The following is a 15,562-nucleotide window of genomic DNA, read 5'->3' on the forward strand; positions in this document are numbered from 1 at the left end:
ATGAATTAGGTTTAATTTATCAAGGCTTAATTACAAATTAAATATATTAAAATTAAATAAGACCATGGATCCAAATAGGTTGTTTCTAATCATTGCAGTCAATCCTTTCTTAAGTTTGAAAACTGAAATGTCCATGTATCAAACTGATTTTATGATTTTCTAAAAATAGCAATGTGTTTTATTTCCCAAGGAACTAATAACCATTTTTTAGTACCTCAGGGACAATATTCATTATTTTTTTTAGTGAAAATTATATTTATCAAGGAATGCCAATGAAGTTTTCTGGGGTCAAATATATTAAATTGTGGGGTTCCTTTAAATGTACATACTTCATAATTATATGAGTTTTTTCTAAAAGATTTTGAATTAGCTTAATATTTTTTATAGGTTTGTAGATTAAGTAATCACATTTTTATGTAGTGTATGGTTCTCTTTTCTTTATTCAGGTTCTCTCTTTAGGAGCAGATGTTCTACCAGAATATAAACTGCAGACACCACGCATCAACAAGTTTACAATATTGCACTACAGCCCTTTCAAGGCCGTCTGGGATTGGCTTATCCTTCTGTTGGTCATATACACTGCTATATTCACTCCCTATTCTGCAGCCTTTCTCCTCAATGACAGAGAAGAACAGAAAAGACGAGAATGTGGCTATTCCTGCAGCCCTTTGAATGTGGTAGACTTGATTGTGGATATTATGTTTATCATAGATATTCTAATCAACTTCAGAACAACATATGTAAATCAGAATGAAGAAGTGGTAAGTGATCCAGCCAAAATAGCAATACACTACTTCAAAGGCTGGTTCCTGATTGACATGGTTGCAGCAATTCCTTTTGACTTGCTGATTTTTGGATCGGGTTCTGATGAGGTAAGAGCTGCTTAAGATTCTTATTTTCTAAAAGGTTGAAAATATAAAGTGAAGCTATTTTAACTACAAAATAAGCTATTGCTTTACAAATTTCTATATCTCACAGATAAAATTCATTTTCAAAAAATGCTATAAAATGAAATGAAACCTGTTTGCCACTGCAAATGATTAGCAATTTTTTCCTATTTTTGCTAAGAAACAGTAAAGACTATCCTTTAAAAAACAAATTAAACTTTGAGACAAGTGTTTCATTGTGCTTAGTCACTTATTCGTGTCCAACTCTTTGAAACCCCATGGACTATAGCCCAACAGACTACTCTGTCCATGGGGATTCTCCAGGCAAGAATACTGAAATGGGTTGCCATTTCCTCCTTCAGGGTATCTCCCCAACCCAGGAATTGAACCCAGGTCTCCCGAATTGCAGGCAGGTTCTTTACCATCTGAGCCATCAGGGAAGACCATGGCATATTCCCAGGATGTATAATTTCTACATATTAACTTTATAGATATAAAACTATCTAAGATGAAGATGCATCTTTCTTTCCTAACTCATAATTGTGGTTTGTGAGAGGAGGGACTTGTTTTATGTTCAAGTTATGTGTAAGAGAAATCTTCTGAGATGTTTTATCCAAAACCCTTTCTCTTAAATAATATCTAGGTTTGAAAATACTTTTTGTGCGGCCAATATCTTATAAAGTTGGAAATTTTAAGGAAATTTGACAGTGGATGTGCATTTTCTGGATAGAAAGGCCATAATTTTAATCAGATTCTTCTCAAATGGTTCTTTGAACCAAAACAAATCATGTTCTCCTAAAATCTCTATTTTATTGCCACTGTGTGTGTTGTGCTGTGCTTAGTTGCTGAGTGAGTGAGTGAAAGTCACTCAGTCGTGTCCGACTCTTTGTGATTCTGTGGACTATACAATCCATGGAATTCTCCAGGCCAGAATACTGGAGTGGGTTGCCATTTCCTTCTCAAGGGGATCTTCCCAACCCAAGGATCGAACCCAGGTCTCCCACATTGCAGGCAGATTCTTTACTGTGCTTAGTTGCTACGTTTTTGTAAATAAATTTCCTGGATTCTCTAATGGAAAGTTTTACAGAAGGTGTGAAAGTAGGACTAAGGGATTAGATTGAGAAAGATAAGCTTGGTGTTTGGAATTTTTAAGATTCAGTTTTGGGAATGCCCTGGTGGTCCAGTGGTTAGGACTGCATGCTTTCACTGCAGGCTGATGTCTAATCACTGTGGTCCCACGATCAATCCTTGGTCATCGTCAACTTAAAAAACATGCACAAGCTAGAAGCTGAGAGTTATGTTTTATGCAGTGGGAATTTTTAGGACTTCACATCATGCCCAAGAGACAGCATGTCAAGTAACCCTGAGAGAACTGCTCTGAGGAGGTGAGTGGAGAAGCCAGGTTATATAGTTTTACAAAAAGGGCAGGTAGCCTGAACATCAAAAGATTATTGTTAATTAAAGAAAACTAGATATTCCAAATTAAGGAGTTTGTTGTTGTTGTCACTCAGTCATGTTCTACTCTGTGCATCCTCATGAACTGCAGCACTCCAGGCTTCCTTGTTGTTCACTATTTCCTGGAGTTTGCACAAATTCATGTCTGTTGAGTCAGTGATACTATCCAACCATTGCATCCTTTTCCTGTCCTGTTGCCTTCTTCTCTTCCTGCCCACAATCTTTCCCAGGATCAGGGTCTTTTCACATGAGTCAGCTCTTCCCATCAAGTGGCTAAAGTATTGGAGCTTCAGTTAAGGAATTTAGCACTTTTCTATGTATGGGAAGATGTAAGAGTCTGGGCTCACTGAAATCATTCCTTTCATATTCATCAAAGCTGTCTGGGGCCAGTATTCTGTGTGTTTCATATCCTGAGTCCCTCAGGGCTTTCCATAGGGATGGGCTGCAGCCTCATGGCTACTGATTACCGTGGCAGTCTTGTTTATTGATATGGGAGGAAATATTCCAATTCTTAGTCAGGGAACTAAGATTCCACAAACCGCATAACATGGCCAAAAAGAAAAGATACAAAAGAAACTAAAATTCAGGGTCCTTTTCCACTTAAGAGGGTTTTCCCAATTGCTCAGCAGGTATAGAATCTGCCTGCAATGCAGAAACATAGGAGATAAGGGTTTGACTCCTGAAATCCCATGGACAGAGGAGCTTAGTGGGTTACAATTCAAAGGGTCACCAAGAGTCAAATATGACTCAGCAACTGAGCATGTTCCAAGTCCATCAGGACCTCACTATCTTTTTTTTCCCAAGAGGAGATCGGATATCATAAACAAACACCCTCTGTAGATGGTTGCTCCTGACCAATTAGGGCTTGATGGCAAGAGAATCCTCCTTAGCTAGGAGGACAATAGGTTTAGAGGTAAATTGTCTCCCATAGAACATGCCCATCAAACTGGATGAATAAAGAGCAGGTTCAGTTCAGTTCAGTTGCTCAGTCGAGTCCGACTCTTTGCGACCCCATGAATCGCAGCACGCCAAGGCCTTCCTGTCCATCACCATCTCCCGGAGTTCACTCAAACTCATGTCCATCGAGTCAGTGATGCCATCCAGCCATCTTATCCCTGTCGTCCCCTTTTCCTCCTGCCCCCAATCCCTCCCAACATCAGAGTCTTTTCCAATAAGTAAACTCTTCGCATGAGGTGGCCAAAGTACTGGAGTTTCAGCTTTAGCATCATTCCTTCCAAAGAACACCCAGGACTGATCTCCTTTAGGATGGACTGGTTGGATCTCCTTGCAGTCCAAGGGACTCTCAAGAGTTCTCCAACACCACAGTTCAAAAACATCAATTTTTCAGTGCTCAGCTTTCTTCACAGTCCAACTCTCACATCCATACATGACCACAGGAAAAACCATAGCCTTGACTAGATGGACCTTTGTTGGCAAAGTAATGTCTCTGCTTTTCAATATGCTATCTAGGTTGGTCATAACTTTTCTTCCAGGGAGTAAGCGTCTTTTAATTTCATGGCTGCAGTCACCATCTGCAGTGATTTTGGAGCCCAAAAAGATAAAGTCTGACACTGTTTCCACTGTTTCCCCATCTATTTGCCATGAAGTGATGGGACCAGATGCCATCATCTTCGTTTTCTGAATGTTGAGCTTTAAGCCAACTTTTTCACTCTCCTCTTTCACTTCCATCAAGAGGCTTTTTAGTTCCTCTTCACTTTCTGCCATAAGGGTGGTGTCATCTGCATATCTGAGGTTATTGATATTTCTCCCGGCAATCTTGATTCCAGCTTGTGCTTCTTCCAGCCCAGCGTTTCTCATGATGTACTCTGCATATAAGTTAAATAAGCAGGATGACAATATACAGCCTTGACGTACTCATTTTCCTATTTGGAACTAGTCTGTTGTTCCATGTCCAGTTCTAACTGTTGCTTCCTGACCTGCATACAGGTTTCTCAAGAGGCAGGTCAGGTGGTCTGGTATTCCCATCTCTTTCAGAATTTTCCACAGTTTCTTGTGATCCACACAGTCAAAGGCTTTGGCATAGTCAATAAAGCAGAAATAGATGTTTTTCTGGAACTCTCTTGCTTTTTCAATGATCCAGCGGATTTTGCCAATTTGATCTCTGGTTCCTCTGCATTTTCTAAAACCAGCTTGAACATCTGGAAGTTCACGGTTCATGTATTGCTGAAGCCTGGCTTGGAGAATTTTGAGCATTTCTTTCCTAGCGTGTGAGATGAGTGCAAGTGTGCGGTAGTTTGAGCATTCTTTGGCATTGCCTTTCTTTGGGAATACACAGAAGAACTGTACAAAAAAGATCTTCACAACCAAGATAATCATGATGGTATGATCATTCACCTAGAGCCAGACATCCTGGAATGTGAAGTCAAGTGGGCCTTAGAAAGCGTCACTACGAACAAAGCTAGTGGAGGTGATGGAATTCCAGTTGAGCTATTTCAAATCCTGAAAGATGATGCTGTGAAAGTGCTGCACTCAATATGCCAGCAAATTTGGAAAACTCAGCAGTGGCCACAGGACTGGAAAAGGTCAGTTTTCATTCCAATCCCAAAGAAAGGCAATGCCAAAGAATGCTCAAAGAGCAGGTTAGTTAAACAATATATTCTTCCTGGATTCTACAAAACTTAGACAAAGTCTCAAACTTGACTCTCCTCATCTATAAGGATGATAATATTACTTCCCTTCTTAAGTTTTTTTTTTAATTTGAGACTCTAATGAAATAATATATGTAAAACTCAGCAAACTACTCAAAATCAGCTGTTGTTAAACTAGTTGAAATTTTAATGTTAGATACTCCTAACTTTGTTTTTAACTAAAGGGCAAGAAAGCAAAATACTTCTTTATGAGTATTTATCTTTATGAACCTCTTATTATGGGTAAGTCCATGTAATTACACCAAATAAGTTCCTATTATAAAGAGTAAAATCTCACTCTTTCAAATTTTAAAATATGTACACCAACAGTAAATAAATTTCAGCTTAGTGAAATGAAAGAATGGGTAACAAATAAATAGACAAACAAGATTTTTATGGGAAGTTAATTTACTAATGATATTTCATCAGTAGCAATCAAACAAGTGAATATTAGAATATGCTGATTATTCTAGGATAATTTCTAGATTGCAACATGATCAGTTTAGCTTCAGTTACTATATTACTTGAAAATAAAGATTTCCTAAAATAAGTAATTCAGGTTATCACTGTTTCAGATAGAACTTCAAGTGAGCTGAAACAAGAGTAAATTTATGTGGTTCACGTTAGTATAGGATGAAATAATCTTGGGGGAAAAATGGTGTTTGAATAACCTTTCTCATATAGTATCAGAGAGAAAGTGAAGTTTGCATCAAGAAAAGCAATGCCAGTTTCTTACTGTGTTAGATATTATTTCCTGGGTTCCCCCATGTCTCCAAACCTGCTCCTCACTCTTAAAATGTGATGTGATATGGCAAGGATTCTGGCTTTGGAGTCATACAGACCTGAGTTTGATTCACCTCTGTGCCACTTACTTGCTATATTTGAGCAAGATATTTACCTCATTTAAGACTTCATTTCTCTTCTGTTATATGATGAGAAATAGATTCTTGTGATATCTAAACGTAAAGCAGTGTATGTGAAAAGACTAGACCAGCACCAGGTACATAGTAATCACTTGCCAAAGATTACTTTTTTATCCTTCCCATCCCTTTGGATTAAATCCCTGTTATTTTAATAAGTATTCCTTTTAAAACTTAAGTGTTACCACATTAATCCATAAATACCTTAATTATCCACTTATTCGACAAAGATTTATCAAGTGTCTACTATCGTATAGCAGTTATTAGATTAGCTAGTTGCAGTTAGGATTCCTGGAAAAATAGGAGACAAAAAGGAAATCTTTTGAGGACAGTTTTCCAGCAGGCTGCAGTCCATAAGATTGCAAAGAGTCCAACACAACTGCACACCCACACAAGCAACTCAAATTGTCTTGCAAAGCCCAGGAGCTCGGGGTATGTGGTAGGGAGAAGTGTGTGGGCATCAAAACTAGCAAGTGGGAGGGGTGGTCTGAAAAGAGCATAAAGAATCAACTAGGAAGGATAACAAGACCAGTGATGGATTGGACTGCATGATACATTTCTCAAGAGTGACAATGAAGATATTCCTTTCTATGCAGACTATATTTTATAACTATAATCAGGCCTTTCAAGATGTAGTGATATTTCAGAATGAAATTTTCCCCAAAGGGTATAATATATCATGTTGTTGTTGTTCAGTCATGTCCAACTCTTTGAGATCCCATGGACTGTAGCCCTCCAGGCTCCTCTGTCCATGGGTCTTAGATAAGAATACTAGAGTGGGTTGCCATTCCCTTCTCTAGGCAACCTTCCTGACCCAGGGATCAAACCCACATCGCCAGCATTATTGGCAGATTCTTTACCATCTGAGCCACCAGGGAAAAAGAAATACTTTCAAAGTAAAAGATCTTACATTCACATGGGTTAATTGGGAAGTTTCATCATATGAAGGAAAAAACTTCTTTGGATTTTGGTCCCCAAATTGAATGACAAGATCTAAAATCACTAAGCTTGAGGTCATTCTGATGAGGGGTAATCTAGTTCAGTGTTTTTCAAACTGAGGATTCATGGAGGTGCCTGAGAGTCCGAGAGACCCTCAAGGATTGACAGCAAGACAGGATGATAAGACTCAGAACCATCCACCTCCACCATACAAAGAGTAACCCAATTTTATCTGCTTTTGCTTTACTAATTACAGTTTCAAGTACATTTTAATAAGAATTAACTTCATTAATTTTTTCATTTCCAGGAGAGGGTACAGTAACTCCCTTCTCAAGTAGATTCATTCATTCTATCAGCATTTACTGGGAACCCTGCTTTCTGTTGTAGTTGTTTAGTCGATAACTTGTGTGTAACTCTGTGACCCCATGAACTATAGCCCACACAGCTCCTCTGTCCATGGGATTTCCCAGGCAAGAATACTGGAGTGGGTTGCCATTTCTGAGTTTATAGGAAAGAGTGAGAAAAGACCCCTAGAGTGTTATCTGATGGCAGCTTTAATATTACTATGTATAGGAGGACATGTGAGCATGAAGGGGAAGTTTTTGATTACCAGAGGGAGTTTTCCGGGTAGAAGGGTCAGGCTAGTTAGAAGGGAAGCCCATTAGAGGCATAGAGGTACAAGGTGTTGGTTCCCAGCCCTATCAGAACCAACATAACAGATATTTTAATGACCCTTTCTACTATTGTTAAATAAAAGTCATAGATAATATAGCCTTCTTACACACACATAATTTCCTAAATATATAATACCCATTTTTAATATAAAGGAAAAACAAAAGAAATGTTCATTACAAAATACCTAGTTGATTATGTAAATGCTTCAGGCATGTCTGCATAAAAAGATACAGCGAAGTTATCAGAGGCTTGTTGTTCAGTTGCCAGGCCATGTCCAACTCTTCATGACCCCATGGACTGCAGCATGCCAGGCTTCTCTGTCCCTCTCCATCTCCCAGAGTTTGCCCAAGTTCATGTCCATTGAATCCGTGACGCCTTCCACCCATCTCATTCTCTTTCCCCATCTTCACCTTCTGCCTTCAATCTTTCCCAGCATCAGTGTCTTTTCCAATGAGTCAGTTGTTTGCATCAGGTGCCCAAACTATTGGAGCTTCAGCAACAGTCCTTCCAAAGAGTATTCAGGGTTGATTTCCTTTAAGATTGATTGGTTTAATCTCCTTGCTTTCCAAGGGTCTCTCGACAGTCTTCTCCAGCACCACAGTTAGAAAGCATCAGGTCTTAGGTGTTCTGCCTTCTGTATTGTCCGGCTCTCACATGTCCGTACATGACTACGAGAAAGACCATAGCCTTGACAATATGAACCTTTGTAAGCAAAGTAATGTCTTTACTTTTTAACACATGTCCAGATTTGTCATAGCTTTCCTACCAGGAAGCAGTGGTCTTCTAATTCATGTTTGTACCTAGTGATAATGAGGAAGCCCATAATTAAACAATAAATTAAATATTAAACAAGATAATGTTAGTTTTCTTTAAATTTGCATTTTAATAAAGGTTTTCATAGCTATGTATGTATATTGCATACACATATATACATGCATTTATATAGATAATAGAAAAGTTTATCTGCATATATTAATATTTATATACCTAAGAACACTGATAACTACAAATGTTGACTGATATAGCTGTGCTGTATGCCATGTATGTTGTATATAAATAACACAAGATCTATTGTCATGAAAATGAATAGTGGCAGTAACGGGGTTTGCCAGTGTCATTAATATCTTCCTAATGCTAATGCCATCCAGATATCAAGGAAAAGATTCTCTATTTCTTAATTTTTGTATTATCAAACATCATGCCATCCATAGCAAATTACCTCAATATCATTGATGCAAAGGAACAATATTACTCAGTCCAGTTCAGTCACACAGTCGTGTACGACTCTTTGCAACCCCATGGACTGCAGCATGCCAGGCTTCCCTGTCCATCACCAATTCCTGGAGATTGTTCAAACACATGTCCATCCAGTTGGTGATGCCATCCAACCATCTCATCTTCTGTTGTTCCCTTCTCCTCTTGCCTTCAGTCTTTCCCAGCATCAGGGTCTTTTCAAATGAGTCAGTTCTTCAAATCAGGTAGCCAAAGTATTGGAGTTTCAGCTTCAGCATCAGTCCTTCCAATGAATATTCAGGACTGATTTCCTTTAGGATTGACTGGTTGGATCTCCTTGAAGTCCAAGGGACTCTCAAGAGTCTTCTCCAACACCACAGTTCAAAAGCATCAATTCTTTGGCGCTCAGCTTTCTTTATAGTCCAACTCACACCCATACATGACAACTGGAAAAAGCAACGCTTTGACTAGATGGACCTTTGTTGGAAGTAATGTCTCTGATTTTTAATATGCTGTCTAGGTTGGCCATAGCTTTTCTTCCAAGAAGCAAGTGGCTTTTAATTTCATGGCTGTAGTCACCATCTGCAGTGATTTTGGAGCCCAAGAAAATAAAGTCTCTCACTGTTTCCATTGCTTTCTATGTATTTGCCATGAAGTGATGGGACCAGATGCATGGTCTTAGTTTTTTGAATGCTGAGTTTTAAGCTAGCTTTTTCACTGTCCTCCTTCACTTTCATCAAGAGGCTCTTTAGTTTCTCTTTGCTTTCTGCCATAAAGGTTGTGTCATTTGCATATCTGAGGTTATTGATATTTCTCCCTGCTATCTTAATTTCAACTAGTGCTTCATCCAGCCCAGCATTTCACATGATGTACTCTGTATATAAGTTAAATAAGCAGGGTGACGATATACAGCCTTGATGTACTCCTTTCCCAATTTGGAACCAGTCCATTGTTCCATGCCTAGTTCTAACTCTTCCTTCTTGACCTGAATACAGATTTCTCAGGTAGCAGGTAAGGTGGTATGGTATTCCCATCTCTTGAAGAATTTTTCAGTTTGTTGTGATCCACACAGTCAATAAAGCCAAAGTATATGTTTTTCTTGAACTCTTTTGAATTTTTGTTGATCCAACAGATGTTGGCAATTTGATCTCTTGTTCTCTGCCTTTTCTAAATCCAGCTTGAATATCTGGACATTCTCAGTTCACGTAATGTTGACACCTTCCTTGGAGAGCTTTGAGCATTACTTTGCTACCGTGTGAGATGAGTGCAATTGTGTGTTAGTTTCCACATTTTTTTGGCATTGCCTTTCTTTGGAATTGGGATAAAAACCGACCTTTTCCAGTCCTGTGGCCACTGCTGAGTTTTCCAAATTTGCTGGTATATTGAATGCAGCACTTTCATAGCATCATCTTTTAGGATTTGAAATAGTTCAACTGAAGTTCCATCACCTCCACTATCTTTGTTCGTAGTGATGCTTCCTAAGGCCCACTTGACTTCACATTCCAGGATGTCTGGCTCTAGAGGAGTGAGTACACCATCCTGGTTATCTGGGTCGTGAAGATCTTTTTTGTACAGTTCTTCTGTGTATTCCTGCCACCTCTTCTTAATATCTTCTGCTTCTATTAGGTCCATACAGTTTCTGTCCTTTATTGTACTTATCTTTGCATGAAATGTTGCCTTGGTATCTCTAATTTTCTTGAAGAGATCTCTAGTCTTTCCCATTTTATTGTTTCCCTCTGTTTCTCTGCAATGATCACTTAGGAAGGTTTTCTTATCTCTCTTTGCTGTTCTTTGGAACTCTGCATTCAGATGAGTATATCTTTCCTTTTCTCCTTTGCCTTTAGCTTCTCTTCTTTTTCAGCTGTTTGTAAGGCCTCCTCAGACAACCATTTTGCCTTTTTGCATTTCTTTTTTGAGGGGATGGTCTTGATTACTGCCTCCTGTACAATGTCACAAACCTCTGCCCATAGTTCTTCAGGCACTCTATTAGATTTAATCCCTTGAATCTATTTGTCACTTCCACTGTATAATCATAAGGGATTTTATTTATGTCATACCCAAATGGTCCAGTGGTTTCCCTACTTTCTTCAATTTAAGTCTGAATTTTGCAATAAGCAGTTTATGATCTGAGCCACAGTCAACTCCCACTCTTGTTTTTGCTGACTCTATAGAGCATCTCCATTTTTGGCTGCAAAGAATATAATCAATCTGATTTCGGTATTGACCATCTGGTGATGTCCATATGTAGTCTTCTCTTGTGTTGTTGGAAGAGGGTGTTTGCTGTGACCATTATGTTCTCTTGATAAAACTCTGTTAGCCTTTGACCTGCTTTGTTTTGTACTCCAAGGCCAAATTTCCCTGCTATTCCAGGTATCTCTTGACTTCCTACTTTTGCATTCCAGTCCTCTGTGATGAAAAGGACATCTTTTTTGGGTGTTAGTTCTAGAAGGTCTTGTAGGTCTTCATAGAACCATTCAACTTCAGCTTCTTCAGCATTACTTCTTGGGGCATAGACTTGGATTACTGTGATATGAAAGGTTTGCCTTGGAAAGGAACAGAGATCATTCTGTCGTTTTTGAGATTGCACCCAGGTACTGCATTCTGGACTCTTTTGTTGACTGTGATGGCTACTCCATTTCTTCTAAGGGATTCTTTCCCACAGTAGTAGATATAATGGTCATCTGAATTAAATTCACCCATTCAAATCCATTTTTGATCACTGATTCCTAAAATGTCGGTGTTCACTCTTGTCATCTCCTATTTGACCACTTCCAATTTACCTTGATTCATGGACCTAACATTCCATGTTTCTATGCAATATTATTTTTATAGCATTGGACTTTATTTCCATCACCAGTCACATCCTCAACTGAGCATTGTTTTCACTCTGTCTCTGTCTCTTCAATTTTCTGGAGTTATTTCAACAACAATATTATTGGTTGTCTCCAAAAAGTCAACTTTTCATTATCTGCTTCAAATGTTTCCATAGTTTGCTTCTCTTTGTTAAACGTTACTTTAGAGATATTAATAGTTAGACTCTAGAGCTCTCTGTTTAGTTACATGCTTCATTAAACTCTTACTCCCCTGAAAATTTGTAGTAGTATTTTGATTAATTAATTGACCTTTCACACTTCACTGTTATTTTTCATGAATTCTGAATGTAGGCAAGGCCTTTTGACAGGAAGTTTTAGCAGAGAGGAGGAGTTTCTGCTCACATTGATATGTTTGCTTCATTAGTGTGATAGATAAATCGTGGAATGGTTACAAGGGAATGCAAAGCAGGCCTCTGTTATAGAAACTTTGATCATTTTGTCAGTATTCCTTCTGAAGCTGATCTCTACAGTAGTTGTCATTAGTTTGTTTGAAATAAATTTCTAAAACATTAGACATACTCGTGTTCAAATTGAAATAACAATGAACATTTTGCAGCCCTGCATGTTTATATGTGTCTACACATAAAGTAACTATGTCTCTCATTAGGTAGTTTTTAGGAATTATAGCAGAAGTTTCAACTAATTGTATTTGAGGTTACAGGTCATGTTTCTAAAAGTCTGTGGCATGACAATTAAGAGACAAAGAATCTACAATGGAATAATTCTTGAACTAAGGAATAATAAGAGTATTCCATCAGTAAATGTTGCATTAAGTTCTTCACTTACCCATTACTTATATGTGATCCACTGACTAAAATTTGCTAAAGACAAAATAAGTTTTGGTTAAATGTTTCCAGAACAAGCCAAATTCCAAATATAAAAAGATAACATATTATTCATAATTGTTTATTTACTGCAGCATTTGCCTACTACTATTTAGAATCATTTGATGATCAGTTTTCTGTGTTACTATAACTAAAGAGAAAGTAAGATCAAAATGCAGCAAAATAGAATGTTAATTTTAAAACAAAATAAAAATAAACATATCTCGAGAGTAAAGGATGTTAAATATTGGAGATTGTAAAATCTTCTTTTTAAAAGCCTGTTTGTTGAGAAATTTATGAGGTTTGGTACAAATAAGGAAAGGCTAAGCTAGGTGCCCCCTCGCTATGGTTTTTTACACACTCAAAATACAGCTCTTTGATTGTATTAGTGAGTGTGTTTTAGAGATATTAAAATAATATGACTCAAGCTGAACAAAAAAATAAAAATTAGTTTCAGTATTATTGTGTTTTATTGGGCAATTTATTGAATGATGTTTGCAAGTACTAGAACTTAATGGGAATAGAAATGAAATCTAAAAAAAAACGTGAGTGTGGAATTATGAAATTTACTACTCATTAAGTGTTCCCTTTTCCACCTTGTGTGTGTTGGTCACTTTGTCATGTCCAACTCTTGGGATCCCATGGACTGTAGCCCACCAGGCTTCTCTGTCCATGGAATTCTCCAGGCAAGAGTCCTGGAGTGAGTTGCCAGTTCCTTCTCAGGGGATTTTCCCAACCCAGGTATCGTACACAGGTCTCCTGCATTGCAGGCAGATTCTTTACCATCTGAGCCACCCAGGAACCCCCTTTTCCCATTTGAACCCAAATATTATGCTTCCCAGATTATGTAGGTAAAGGATCCGCCTATAATGCATGAGACACAGATTCAGCCCCTGGGTCAGGAAGATCCCCTGGAGGAGGAAATGGCAACCCAGTCCAGTGTTCTTGCCTGTAGAATCCCATGGACAAAGGAGCCTGGTGGGCTACAGTCCAGAGGTTGTAAAGAATTGGACACAACTGAGCGACTAAAAATATACATCACTTGATAAACAGGACAGAATGATGGATTAAGTAGCAAGTTTCAGTGACAATCATGTAACAATCATCAGCCAGAACCAAAGATCGCATATTTACATTTCCTCATTCATAAAAGAATGATTCTATCTACTTACAATAGGCAAGGATTATAGAGATTAAACCCTGAAATAAAGTATTTTAAAAGTAAGATTTTTTAAAATGCTTACTAAAGAGAATTATTTTTCAAAATTGTTTTGAAAAATGCTCAAACATGAGATTTCCTCCTATTGATGATGCTTTCTCAGTTTAACTGTAGCCAGACTTATTCATAAGCAGAGTTGTTAAATACTTCACCTATTTTAATTTTAAAATAACATTGTTTTTCTTCAAAAATAATTCTATTTACATTAAGAGAGAATGCCTGAACTACTGTAAAATATCTAGTAGAAAAAAATCTCATAGTTTTTTTTTAGTCTGGGCCTGTTATCTAACATATTGACAAAATTGCAGTTGTTTAAAGTATATATTCTTAATATAAAATTCAGTTAACAAAGTTGTACTTAATAAGGGAAAGTAGCTTTTATCTCAATATATATAAAATTAAAAAAAAAGTATCTGGGGCTTTAATAAACTATGGATGTGGGTACATTTTTTAAAAAACTGAAATTGGATGATATTCATCAGCTACTCAGAAATTTGAAAAATTAAATTTCCAGGGGGAGAATCATTTTACATTTTTTAAAAATTGTGGCAAAATGAAAGTCTTAAGATCGTCTTTCTTTACCGTGGTATTCAGACAAAAATAGTTTGAGATGTTGTTCAATCAGGGTAAAGGAGTTGAATTCTGAACTGGCATAGGTACTGTTGAGGTGGAAAATTGACTTGTTAAAGTTTATTATATCTCTTTTGTTATATATTAATAGACAGTACTGGAAAACAGTGGACCTTGCTTTGACCTACTGCAAAACAGTTCACCTCTTTCTAGATCTTATTTCTTGTCTTTCTGTCTTTATATTACATCATAATGATTACTCTTACCTCTAGTGAACTTTTATATGCTTTTCACTCTCTACCAAAAGTAATAATAAACAAAGAATAGTTTTCTAAAACCAGTGAAAAATTCAAGATATACCACCTAAGAGAAACTTCTTTACCTCTACTATTTTAAAAGTTCTTGTCATTAGTTTCAAGATAGTTTTATTTCTATTTTCAAAAATTGAAAAAACACCCACTAAGGTAGATTTTCATAGTGTGTCTCGGTATTACATGAACTTAGATATACTGTGAGATAACTAGGCATTCTGAAAATATTCTAATCAGCCAAAAAGTACCAATTATAAGGTAGTTGTTGGTCCCATTTTTGACTTGCCGATAATACAAAGATAGTTCATTGAACTAAACAATGGAAACTAATAGCCTGACAAATCAGAAAGAAGAGATTGATTTTTTTTTTTTTTTTGGCCCATTTTTTCTGAGATTGTGGTGCAGTCACTTCTCTTTATTGTATTATCTGGGGAAAAACACCTTAAATCTTTAAAGAGATATTTAAAGAAAGAAAACAGAGTTATTGCTAGCCTAAATGTCATCTACAAGCTGTGCTGTACACAGCTGTAACTAAGGAAGAATGCCCAGGCATATTAGCAAGCATCTTGATAACTATAGAAAAGGCATTTGTCACTTGGTACAAGTTATAGAATCAAAAGAGAGTGGCTTTGACTGCTGAAGTCAGTACTCACTCATCCTCAAGACGCACCTGAAGGTTCTGTCTACCCCCAACACTTTCACTCTCCGCTCCCTCTTCCTCTCTGTCCTCCTCTCCTCCTGCAGTTCCTTTGTGCCAGCTCCTTTGGAACTTTATCATGTACCTTACTTTTTCAGCTTTTGTGGTACAGAAAATATGTCACTTGTGTGTTATTCTATTTGTTTACCTTCTCAGGAAACTTACTGTCATCTAGATTTCACCTCATTTTGACATAATTGTAGAAGAAACACCAGAGGTTTCTTTTGAGAGGAGGGCAAAAAGGAAGCGGCATGTACAGCAGATTTGATTCCTTTCCTTTTCATAGCATCATTTTGCTCCACCATCTTTGT

At 37.4% G+C, this 15,562-nt stretch overlaps 1 protein-coding gene across 2 annotated transcripts in view; it reads left to right on the forward strand.

The window, feature by feature from the left end:
* Positions 1–15,562, forward strand: part of KCNH7 (potassium voltage-gated channel subfamily H member 7) — a 535,441-nt gene that overhangs the window by 450,539 nt on the left and 69,340 nt on the right. For both annotated transcript variants that reach the window (XM_070804157.1, XM_019971802.2), the window contains one exon: positions 447–872. In XM_070804157.1, the coding sequence (XP_070660258.1) occupies positions 447–872 (426 nt within the window). The remainder of the gene's footprint in view (positions 1–446; positions 873–15,562) is intronic.

Source organism: Bos indicus, chromosome 2 (assembly GCF_029378745.1).
Source record: "Bos indicus isolate NIAB-ARS_2022 breed Sahiwal x Tharparkar chromosome 2, NIAB-ARS_B.indTharparkar_mat_pri_1.0, whole genome shotgun sequence".
Taxonomy (NCBI): domain Eukaryota; kingdom Metazoa; phylum Chordata; class Mammalia; order Artiodactyla; family Bovidae; genus Bos; species Bos indicus.